Source organism: Spodoptera frugiperda, chromosome 4 (genome assembly GCF_023101765.2).
Source record: "Spodoptera frugiperda isolate SF20-4 chromosome 4, AGI-APGP_CSIRO_Sfru_2.0, whole genome shotgun sequence".
Classification (NCBI taxonomy): Eukaryota; Metazoa; Arthropoda; class Insecta; order Lepidoptera; family Noctuidae; genus Spodoptera; species Spodoptera frugiperda.
In genome coordinates this window covers 5,731,701-5,744,596 of record NC_064215.1, presented here as the reverse complement: position 1 = coordinate 5,744,596, position 12,896 = coordinate 5,731,701, and the positions used below count along the sequence as shown (strand labels likewise).

At 35.4% G+C, this 12,896-nt stretch overlaps 1 protein-coding gene across 2 annotated transcripts in view; it reads right to left on the bottom strand.

Moving 5' to 3' along the window:
• Positions 1-5,244: 5,244 nt before the first annotated feature.
• The window catches only part of LOC118272636 (WW domain-binding protein 11), a 151,259-nt gene continuing 143,607 nt past the window's right edge, over positions 5,245-12,896 (bottom strand). Inside the window, exons 9-11 of one of the 2 annotated variants that reach the window (XM_050693412.1) lie at positions 12,659-12,820; positions 8,805-8,979; positions 5,245-6,014 (exon numbers count right to left, since the gene is read on the bottom strand). In XM_050693412.1, the coding sequence (XP_050549369.1) occupies positions 5,926-6,014; positions 8,805-8,979; positions 12,659-12,820 (426 nt within the window). In that variant the 3' untranslated portion in view covers positions 5,245-5,925. The remainder of the gene's footprint in view (positions 6,015-8,804; positions 8,980-12,658; positions 12,821-12,896) is intronic. The other variant, XM_050693413.1, reaches the window with a different exon arrangement.

Below are 12,896 nucleotides of genomic sequence, written 5' to 3'. Positions count from 1 at the left end.
TATTGCCTGCAATTACTAACGTCGATGTCATCGATCGGGGAAAAATGGTACTTACTTACATTTAAACTGTATTGTTTGTCGCCGGTCTCCATACCTATTAGAATAGAATAGGTACCTTCAAAACGACAGCTGGTCAATTTATTTTGCTAAGTTTTAAATGAGAGGTGAACTTATAGTAAATAAATAATGTGATGGGTAATGTATCGAGAGTGCAATAAGAATTGGCAACGTGCAGTGTGCACTCAAAGGCACGGCGCAGGTGGGCACTGTAGCGTAGGACTCGCGCTGAGCTTGACCCATATTTTAAACCTATTGATCGCACCGCTTTCGCAAGGACCCTTCACACTAAGCAATTGCCAGCCATGTTTATCTAGCGCAGTTAAAGGTCTTCTTAAGGAAAAGTGCCGAGTTTCACTTCAACTTACTTCGGTTGCAAAGCACCCAATTTCGCTTTGTATGTGTTTTGAGGAAAATAACTGTTCCTGTAAGACGTGTGTTGTTTCTTTTTTCCTCATATAATTTTTCTAAATAGTTACCTTTGCGTTTGTCATGTTTTCTGAAATTTTAAATACGCAGTATTTCGGGAGGAAATGCCTATTTAAGTATAATTGAATTACTAATAAATGTTATTAAATATTTTGTTAATTTACATACTAATAAATAGATAGTGTTGTAGGTATACATATGTCACCATACATTGTGCATTGATATCGAGTTTATTATGTGCTACAGATATGTACGGCAAGAAATATCAACTTAACAGTTGCATATCCAGCAGCTTGCTTCAGATAAGTATGACAATAACATTTAATATCGTGATATCAAAGGTAACTCGTGGAATATTAAATTCCGAACACGAGAAAATAACTTATTCCTCTGAATACTTCGAAATATATCTTCTAGAATAGAATCTACTTGAATATTTTATTGTGGAACATATTACATGTGTAAGTACATACTGTACAATATATCGACCTCTAAGTAGAAGTCACTCGTACTCGGGTATTTTGTACCCACCGCTATGACGTCTACAAAACCGCAAATTCCAATAACTTGTGTATCATTTACCTATGAATAATATATACCTATGTAAGCTGTTGTTTCCCGTTTCTCATTACAGTATCATTTGACTAGCAGTCTGGCAGCCCGGTGGGCGCACTCTACACGTGGTTCTTGTGTTTAAATAAAATAATATCCATGTAGTCAAAATGTCGGAGGACAGCGTGCAATCAGTTGTTGACAACAACAATGTCATGGAGTTGCTGACGACGCTCGCGACGCCGGCTGCAGACGCGGCACTGAACGAAAGTGATACTACGGTCCTGCCGCCGAGTGACAGTGAAGATGCTGCCAATAACAGCGCCGTGTTTGACTCAGAAAGTGTTATGTACAGTGAATACCCAATATTTGGAACATTTGTCGTGATCGAACTTGTTATGACTACGTTAGAACTAATTATATCAATCGTCGCAGCTATCAAGATGGAGAAGTGGAGAAAGAACTATAGAAATCAAATGTTAATGCAATTAACCGTCGCACGATTTATCAAGAGAATTATATTTACGTTTAAGTTTTTTGAATGTCGTGATAAAATTACAGATAGCGAGGCAGTCGCTAATTTCTTGTATTGTTTTCAACTTTACATTGATCTTGTGATAGTAGTTTTAGTATTCTTTTTTATAAAACACATGTATAACAGTTTAATAATAGTATTAGTTAAAATAAGCCAGAATAGTTTTTATAAAGTGATGTCCTATTCTTGGTTGATACCGATACCGATAACTGTGGTTTGTACGGTCATTATCGTCACAAATTTGGTGGACAAGTGGTACGTCAACTTGTTGATGTGCAGTGTGTTCAGATGGCCGCTGATATTCGTGGGGACAGGCGTCTACATCACCATCATATACAGGGTGCTGTCCGACAAAATAAGACAGTTCGCTAGGAGCCTGGCCGTGGTTACGTTCTTGCTTTGTTTAACTATAAACGTATATTTATTCTCCAAAGATATTATGGACCTGTGGTGTTTGGTATCACTACCGACGTTGTTGATTGGTTTCATTTCAGGGTTTTTAATGAATGTACTGATACTTGTCTTGTATATAATTTTGTTGATATTAACTTATCAGAATAAGACACAGTCATCAAGATCATTACCTGACTATAGTTTAGCAGATTCGAACATGAAATGTTAAAGCATTCCTCTTTCCAGTTTTGTGATTGGATTGTGAGTGAGTGACTTTAACAAGAATATATTATGTACCTTAATACTCTGTATAATAATGTATAGAACTTGTGCCTATTTATATTAACATAATATAATTTATTTAACACCGCACTTATATTGTTTCAATTTAATTGTGTTCCTTAAACTTCAATGGACATGAAACTTCAATGCATAGAAGGAAAAACAATTTAGTCCCATTTAATCGAATGGACAACACATATTTAAAGTTCCGTATATAAAAAACAAAAGAAGCTAAATTTTAGAGGATCACTTTGGTCTCCTGTTAGTTCTTCTCTCAAGACTCTGTATTTCAGAAATGCATATAATATGAAGACTTCAAGTAAAGTTTAAGTTGAGTGGGTTGGTAAAAGAAAAGGCAAGTTTTTCAAAATATATTTATTTTAGTCAATGCATCACAAACTTTATATTATCTAAATACTTTGAACCCTCTGTGTGTGATGTTGACTAGTACTTGCTCGTCTGGTTTTTTATTTACAGTTTTATAATAAACAGTTGATCGCATTTATAAATGATTTACGTCACAAATGAATTGTTTCTTATTACTTTTAACATGTGTCTTGACAATACGTTGTGCTATACAATATACCTAGCCTACTGTAGGCTGCTCATAGTAAAGAGTCCCTCTGTGACTCGACATTAATTTGCGTGATAAAACTGTGATTTTTAGTTAATTTAGTATATCTCACGGTAGCTTCCATAAATAATTGTATAAATTGCACGTATAGTTGTAGTATATATGTATTTCAATATGCATAAAGGGAACACAACACGGAATATCTTACATAATAATATCAATATCGAGTTCAGAGCTTAGAAAACAAATGAATGTGGGTTTTGTTACAACTTCTGTAGAACAAAGAGCAATCTGTAGAAATGAAAAATAAGAGCTTCATACATAATATCTCGTCTATCACGTGTATCATCTCGCACAGATACTATAGTTACAGCCAGCGTACTACAATAATTGCAGCAATTGTTTCATAAACGTATATTTTACAGATCGTTTTCCACCAGCGCACAGCTCCATAATCTCGAATAATTTTGAAAAAATATTGCTCAATATTCTTGTATACCCCAATAGTCAAATTGGAAAACTTAATTTGACCACTCGACTAACATAGCAGTCAATTCATAAAGATTTTAATCTTACTATTCTAGTGAGTTTTAATTTCAAGGTAAATAGGAACTTATCTTCACTTGCAACTTCTCTGGTGCTGAGAATGTCCAAGGATAGCCAAGGGTAGATCGTTTGCCATCCGGTGAACTGCACGTCAAGCGAGCACAGGTATCAATAGATTTTTTATTTTATTGTAAAACAAGAAGGTTTAAATTAATTAAAGTAGCCATATCGTCAGAACGTAAAACTAGTGAATCCCATTCAATTATACACGTCACAGAGTACCTCTAATGATTACTTACTTGAGGAAAACTCATTTCAATAAGTATTCCAACTTTTTGAATGATGAAATACTTCATTAAGTACCAACTAACCTTGTTTGTAATGTTGTGTATCAGAGTGTCATTAAATTGCTGCAAATATTAGCTACTTCGAAGTATAAGCGACTGAGAAGAATCTAATACTAATTCAGCAGATAAGGTTGTAAAAGAGCCACTTCTTTTTACTTTCTTAAAAATTTCTTCTTTTTTAAATATACTCAGCATACCTTCTGTAATAAGGAGCAAAATCAATTGTTTGATCCAACTTTCGGTGTCTCAAGTCAATTTAAACGCCACTTAGTACCTTTAATATTAGCGGTGATATTACTACGGCAAGTTACCAATTTCCCAGATCTTTGCTTTCTATATCAAAATCTGTTTGAAGTCGCCAAGTGTTCTAGACTGTTCAAACCACTTGATCATTAGTGGTCACTGCCCACAACCGCAAGTCGTGTCAATTAAAATCAAAATTGGTAGTTTTTAGACACTTCTTTGACTGAAATTTGACTGCTAGGGTCGTAGGTATGATTTAAGACCTTCATTAAATTGATTTCGTATTTATTTTAGACTAATTAATTTTGGGAAATATTCTCAAAGAAACACAATGTAGCATTGGCTACCTTTTTTCAAAACCTTGTAGTATCTAAACAAGTGAAGTGAAATACCGAGCTGTTGTTTAAATGCAGATTTTCATAAATACCAATCCCCAGCCACTTACTGTATATGTAATGTATGTACAAGTTCATTGAACGTTACCTCTAATGTAATCCCTCCGTCAGAGGTAACGCATTAATTATAAGGCATTTCTGTTCTGTGCACTAGCTACGTAGATTTCATTTCTTAAGTGGTTCTTATTAATTTAGATCGTAGTCAAAGTCCACAGAGGTTTCCAATGCATCGAAATTGGTAGGGTTTGATTGGCGGTCGAGCAAATCATTATTGTTAGTATCCTTCGGTCTTTATTGTAATTTTAACACAGGGTATTGTGTCCCGTGTACGGCAATAGTTCGAAGTGCTTAACATATTGCTATCATTTAATAAACAGATGATGATAAATCGGAATTGCAATAGTAAACTACGCGTAATTTCCGGCGATATTAAAATAATATGAGTTCATACTCGTGTACTCACTACACACATATTTTGAGTGTGAATCACGTTGAAAGATAAAAATGAATGTTAGGTGGGTACTCGTTTATCGTAAATAGATATTTATCTAAAAACCTTTACATAACGACACTCACTGTATCGTACACTAAGTCCTGTCGAGTGTTTGGATAAAAAATGTATGAAAATCGATCGGATTGCAATCCGAGTTACATTGGGCTTACTATTTAAGCTAAGTTAGACTTGGCTTAAATGTAAGTTGTGTGTGTAATATTATGATGTTTATCAACAACCAATTTAGTACTGCTATACTAAAGCTTTGTCTTCCTGACAAATGATCTGTCCATGTTACTACATCCTGTACTGTGTGTATTCCTTTGTATGTGAAAAAATTAAGGATTTTTGTACGCAGGGTTATCATAATAAACAATCAAATAAAACTATCAGCCGAATAAAACTAGTACAAATTTAATTTAGGATCACAATAATAGAATACAAGTTTGATTTAATTTTTTACAATATCACCACTAGTTAATTAAGGAGCAAGGTGTATGCAAACAAGGTTAAAGAGTTCCTTTTGAAATAAATGCATTTCGATATTAACCCCAAAAAATGCAAATATTCTTATCTTAACAATCAGTATTCCCTCTAAAACCAATTAACAAACAGAACAGAGTGTTCGAGGTTGTGAATTAATCTTTCAGATGGATGTTGCATCGCCGACCTCCTCCTACCCTACCCTCACAATTACAACATGCACGTATGCACCTACACACACGTACCTAAGGTTAAAACTATTATTATACCTTACATATTGCATTCTCAAGACTACAGTCGATAATAGAAATCCATTGGTACATCGAAACAGGAAACAAACCAACTATAAAATTTATAATTATTTAACAAACATTAAAATTTCCCATAAATACAACCTCTATGCAGCGACAGGTAATTAAAAACCATTATCGGAAGCTCATGGATTAACAACTTTATTTACAGAAATGTTAGAGACAAGCCGTTATTATGTTAACTAAAAGGTTTCATTAACTGTAACTATATAATGGAGATTGACAAAATGGACGGAAAGAAGCGCTATGCGCTATAACGCGCGCTGCGCGTTCGTTGGTACGCCCCTAGTTGCCGCAGCTGCACGCGCAACGCTTCACGCGCTTTTCGCTCTTCACCAAAGCGTCTACGCTGCGAACTGAGCGGGGCTGCAAATCTGTAAAACAATTTGTGATTAATTAATGGTTATTTTTGTAAAAAGATACCTCATTGAACATTAATAGACAAGGGTGTAAGTAATTAATCATTTACGGTCCCATTCTCTTAATGCTCATGTAAACAATTAGGGTGAGATCGAGAACAAGACATGTACAGATTTATCCAGGTCAGTGAGCATGGCATACCTTCCTGCCCTTGCCCTTGTCTTAACGGAGGTACAATGTATTGACCTGCATTAATTACTAGTTGTGGGGAATCAGTGAATGCAAGAACGACCCAATTTCCAGAAATCATCGTGCATCGACGTCAAATATCTAGGTTACTGTATTACGCATTTGCTACGATTCCTCTGTCGTCACATCGTTATCTTGACTCATTACATGGGAAATACAATAAACAATATTTAATCCATTCGTTTGCACTTTTATTGGGTTAAAGAACATTTAATACTAATTAACACTGTATGCTCGCTCGTAAAGGTGTATCGTTGTCAAGTTCTTTTGATCTTTCTGTTCTATAATTACCCAAACAATGTTTGTTAACGAAGTTCCCGACCGCAACCCTCGACAAGGAGATTACACGGGATATTTTACTTAATAAACACGAACTGTGACAATATGCATTGCTCTGAATAATAAACAAATTTCAAATAAACCCGACAATAGATCGTGATTGGTCTGTATTAGCATACACGCGTCATAAAAGTTGAAATGAAATCTCTATGCACGCGTCCTTCGATTCTATAATCCCAATATACATGTTGATGAGTTTGTGTTATTATGGAACTAGCATAACAATGTATTGTTTTGTTGAATTATTACCTCAGTCGTATGACCAATATGTTTTTAGAGTTTTTAATTCGAAATTCATCGTGTCACGATATACCTAGTATGTACCTCAGTTGTGTTACCAGCTCAGTTTATAACTTTAACAAACTTATAATTTTGTTTAATGGAATGATGTGCAGAAACTCCAGCTACAAAAAGGGTGTGAATACTGCGCAACTTTTAATTTAACAAATGAACCGAATAATACACGTTACTTTGTGCTTTGTATTCGTTGAAATCTCAGAGTTTGTTGCCACTAAAGTTAATTAATTATGCATGAATTGTTGTTGTTAAGCTTGTAGTGTCTCACCTGAACTAAATACAAGTTGGTAAAGTTACAAAGCGACTGACTACCAACCGTTCGTTGTTACGACACGAGGACGATACGGGAACGACACTGATTTATTGGAACTCATGTGACTCAGGTGTTTTTGTGGTAGACAATGTGTCTATTCATTCATTCATTGTGTTTGAGGAAACGGCTGGTGAATGATCACTATTATTCTACTAGTTGCCTAAGTGATTTTATTGCTTTTGTAAATAGATACGTATTTGTTCAATTCTATCTAACATTAATATAAACTTAGTTTCACTTTAAAACTGAATAAGAAAGTAAAATACCATTTGAAATCACATTCAACATTCAAGACCTTGTAACTAACCTTTCTTGCTTCATCAATAATGAACCGAGTTGAACTTTTAACAAGCTTAGAAAAATGTAAAGTTTTCAACTGAACAGACAAACATATAGACATGTTTACACGAGCAGACATCGCCGCTGAGACGAGTTTAATTAATTACACTCGAAGCTTAAGCTCTATCTCAACTCAAGTTATTTTTCTTTAAGCGGTGTCTTACTTACTTTACTCAGAGAATATCTAAGTAAATTGTACAATTTAAGCCACATATGAATTTACTTATATGTATAAGACATGTATCTAAGGCTCACGACAGCAGAGACATACAATTGAGACGTCTAGTTACGAAATTTTTAATTGATGTTTCTTTACTTCCATTAGTCGGCTCTATAAGGATCCAAATGGAAGTATTATGAGACTTTTGATTTTAAATTACACACATCGGTTCGCCCAGGTATTGTCAATAGTTTGGCCCCTATTTAGTAGGTACAATGTGAGAGACAAAATAACTAGTCAAAGTCAAAATAACAGGCACTAAGTACTCATATAGTTTAAGTAAAAGTATATTTTGCTCTTTCTATCTCTCTGTGCTGAAAATATTTTAATTTTAATTACCTTTTACGTTATCAATTTATTGCAGAGACTGAATATTAAGTTCATATTCCCAATAATATACTATGTACACGTATGTAAATAATCGGCTTATGTGCGCGCGCCATATTGAAAATGAATATTTGCATTTATCTTTGGAACGTAAAATTCTTCGAATGCAGATTGAATTTCATTTTAACAACATCAAAAGGATGGTTTCCACGAATTAATAACGCATTGGTTTTCACATTCGCTGTGTAGGCATGTGCCAACTCAACCTCACTGTACTGAAATACAGGTTTCAAGTACCTATTTGTCGGAACCAATTGGGTCTGTTTCGCTTCCACGTACCCCATTATGTTTATAAATGTTCGTACAAATTCTGTTAACAAGCCCGTGGAAAGCGTCAAAGGATTATGTGCCATCTGTACCTGGAATTTCACTGCACCTTCATAGGTATCTACTTGCAATGCAAACTAGGTCACCTAGATAAATATTTTATGTAAAATAAAATAGCTTTTTAGATGTAATAAAATGTTTAGTACCAAGCGTGTCGGCTAAATTCATGTGTCTGCTTTGCTGACCTTAGTTCAAGTGAAGCGAAAAAATGTCTTTGTCACAAGAAATACAGCACTTACATGGCGAATATAGGTGTTGTATTTCTAGTAAATTGTGAATCGTGCAAACGAACTTAAAACAGTATCGGTAGTGATAGTAAATATGAGTACTAACAGTGTGGCCTTTCGTCAGAAGGCATGTCCTGAGGCAGGAGCAGGGTGCGGGGTGCGCGGGGGGAGTGCGTGAGGTCAGGTCGTGGCTCGTTCTGCTGCTCCTCGGCCTGCGCACGCGCCTCAGCCTCGGCCTCGGCCTCCGCTGCAGCCGCCAAAGTCTTCACGATGGTCTTCACCTGAAATAAAAAGTAATTTATTATAAACTTGAGCCATCAATCAAAACCAAATAGCTTTTTATATTAAAATTAGATATCTACGTATTAGGTACGTATGTTATCATATAGCCTTATACTATCAATCTATTTATACTCATAAGCTTACAAAAACAAAAATGTTTTTGCATATTTACATATCTTACATTATTTATTTCTCAGAAAATCATCAAATGGAGTTAGAAAGTAAACCTTTAAGCCTGGCTTGTCCCCAATGACACAAAATATTACATTCGCCTAAAGGCGCTCGTACACTCGGCAAAATAACCAACAAAACTATTTAGTTAGTTCTGTCTCCATCGCCAACTTTTATCCAACCAATACGTCTGGCGCATTAATTGGTCAATTTTCTCGAGTCGATGAATCTAAATTGAGCTCAAATAGTGTGATAAACACAGTTAATAGAGAATCTTGCCCTCATAGGAACAAGGTTTACATTTTAATGTGCCAGTTGGAGCACTTGTGTGATATAGTTCGGTGAAACAGACGCAGATTGTACAACTATTTGTCGGCGTCATCCGTTATCGGAGTCGATTGAAAATGGAGTTTGGTGTCGTCTTTGCATTGTCATATATATTTCTACTGCAGGTATGTATACAGTGATTGTGTTGTGGTGTTATGTTTGTCGTATCTGTTTGTAGACACCCTAAAAGTCTCGTCTCGAGCGACATGTGTCAGAGACATCGCGCGATGTCGGGCGACGTCGGACGACATCGCCGCAACATTGTTGAGTGTGCGACAAGGAACGGTTTCAACAATGTCGCGGCGATGTCGTCCGACATCGCCCGATGTCTCCGGGGACACATGTCGCTCGACAAATGTTCCTAGTGGGGACGAGGCTTAACACTAACGATATGACCTTCCAAAGTCCCAAATTTTTATTAGATACCTAAAATATTTTCATCGCAAATCTTTTGCCGAAAAATTGACTCGCATGGGTATACAATATACATATAATACTTGAGTGTATTAAAATATAGAGGTACAATAATATAGTAATCTTGTATTCATATATGACGAGCACAGCGCAACTGTACTACTTAAGTGAACATGTTACCGAAAATATGTTTCTATTTCTAGTTACCGAGATATAAGGAGGTACGTTTGTATGTATAGTTATACATTTAGTTAGACGTTCACTAAAAATACATTTTTAGTAACGTAGTCTTGTAACTGATTTATATTTGTTATCTAAATATTTTATTTGTTCTAGTTCAAGGTCCTGAACAAAGTACTGGTTTACAGTAGTAACAGCTCAATCTGTAATATTACTCAATGTTTTGTATTGGAAGAGCACTGGCTCCTAAAACGATACAGCATTTTGTCAAAAATACAACGTTACCTCATTAACTACCCACACTAAGATTTTTTCCTGTGTCGTGGGTATATACATACAACGACATACAAGTTCACATACATATGACACCCAGACCCAAAACAACAATTTTTGGATAACACAAAGAGTTGTTCCGTGCGGGAATCGAACCCGCTGCACATTACGCACCAGCCACCAAGTCAACCGTGCAGTAAATCAAATCAAAATCAACAGCTTATCGAAAAATATGATTTGTATTTACAGTTCTGACCATCTAACCTTTAGTACGCGATCGATACCCGCCTAGGTACGACATGATCGGTCAATACGACACTTAATTTCCTGCACTTCTCTCTCTTTGTCGCTGTAGCACTCGATTGTTGTGCGATTGACAGCTTGACGAGCACATTTCCTTAGCGTATAACAAGGTAGGCTTATTAAGTACTTGGAATACAAGTTTATTGTGTTTTATTATCATTTTAACTTGAAGTCCTAGAGAGTAAAAATAAAGTCTAGAATTACTGTAGTTTTGATTGTGGGATTAGGTAAAGTAACACCCAACAGTTTCTTGTCTCGTAATATTCAACTGATACAAAACTAAGGAAAATCCGTAATCAACAGGTTTTTTTTACCTGACAATTTTTGGATCTCTTATATAGGTACCTAACCCGCATGCTAAAGGTATACAAAAGGTAGAGGTAAAATGAATATCCTTGACGAAATAAATATTTAATGAGCCATTACCCTTGCCTGAGTAAGTCATGACAGATTTTGTATAAAGGAAAGTTTTAAATAATCAACATAGGGCATGACACACAACCCGTTCGCAGTTTACATAGAGGTACATACATATGAATAATGTGCACCAAAAACATGTGGTCACTTGACAAGGGGTTGATGTTTACGTTGTATATGAGTATGGAAAAATATATCTGCGAGGCAAAAACAATGGCCGACATGAAACGAAACAATGAAAATACCCAATTTGTGCAACCATTGAGGCTCCGAAGTTGGACATTATATTTTAGAAGAAATCTACTGCGTCTAATATTATCTTTAGTATTTAAAAACTATCAGGGTCAACTCTTTTTACAATGAAGTTAAAAAGTAAGTATGCTTAAATATCATAATAAAACATGTGGCTAATCAACATCTTATTTAACTCAACTTGGCATAAAAAATTAACTACATAAATTTTATACCGCGCTTGTACCTAGGTATATAAAGAAAATATAAAGGACTGTTTTGTGTAAGTCTATCTAACACAGCGGTGTATGTATCATTGCGGTTGCATTGTGCAGGTTAAATACACTATCGATCTGATGAATCGACTAATTGTCTTTTAAACAAAGGATACGTCTATAATCAGTTTGCGCAAAATTCAACTATAATTACTGAAAAGCTTCATGACATCATAATTAGCTTTTACCTATTTAGTCACTATTTCTGTGAAACTGTAACAAATGTAACCATTGTACTTATATATTTTGATTTCACCTGCACATTTTCTAGGATCACTTTGAATTCAGAATTGTAAGTAAATGGTAAAAACCTAAGAAAGGAGTATGCATTTCTCCATAAACAAAGATCTATTCCTGCAGAAGCAGGAGTAGGAACGGGTTGGTTTTTAGACAGTAAGACTCTGACGCTTCTTCTAGCCTCGCCTAAGGTGAAAAAAGTCATTGGATTATTTTCCCCCCTTAAAAAAAAAAAAGACAGAAATAAACAAATGTAAAGGATGATTGGCTACAAGTTAGTCACCAAATCCCATTTGATACATGTAAACAAGTATCATTCACATTTGATTCAAGGCTCCACAACTCCACTTCATCATTTTCCTCTTAATTAAAACTATCGAAACGAGCACATTCATTACGTTAAATTATTAATTAATTCCTGTTTGTGGTCGCAGTCCTGTGGTAAATGGATGTTTGGCAGATCTATTATGGCAAGGTACTGATATCTGGACAATTTATTAACGATTTATTACCAAACAACGATGTTGTTAATAAAGACAAATCGATGTAAACATTTAGTAATTTACCTAAATAATTCGATACATGGAGCATACCTAAATGGTAATTAATGAAAATAAACCTGTATATAAATCCTACTTTTTTCAACTCCTTAATTATACGAATATTCTAAAAGTCTAATTTGTCTCGAATAAATACTATTAATGTATAACTCTTGTCATAACGTCAGCTATGAAAATGTGCATCTGAACCATATAATACCTAGGCAGCAAGACTACACAGGACAAAAGTAACTTTATATAATTATCATCAGTCTAGACATCTGTTAAGAAGTGCTTAGACTATTTCCCACCTCCTGCATGTCATTGTCGATCTGCTGTTCACGGCGCTGGTTGGCGGCAGCGTCCTCAGCGGTGCGGTGGATCATGTGGAGCTCCTCAGGGCTCAGGTTCCAGGGCAAGTTCATCTGAACCGCGCCACCGTCCATCGGGATCTTCTGGACCTGCATCAAAGACTACAAAACCTTAATGTGACGGCAAAATCTAAGTGTTGTAACAAAAAGTTGTAACGTATATTGGCAAAAATAGAGA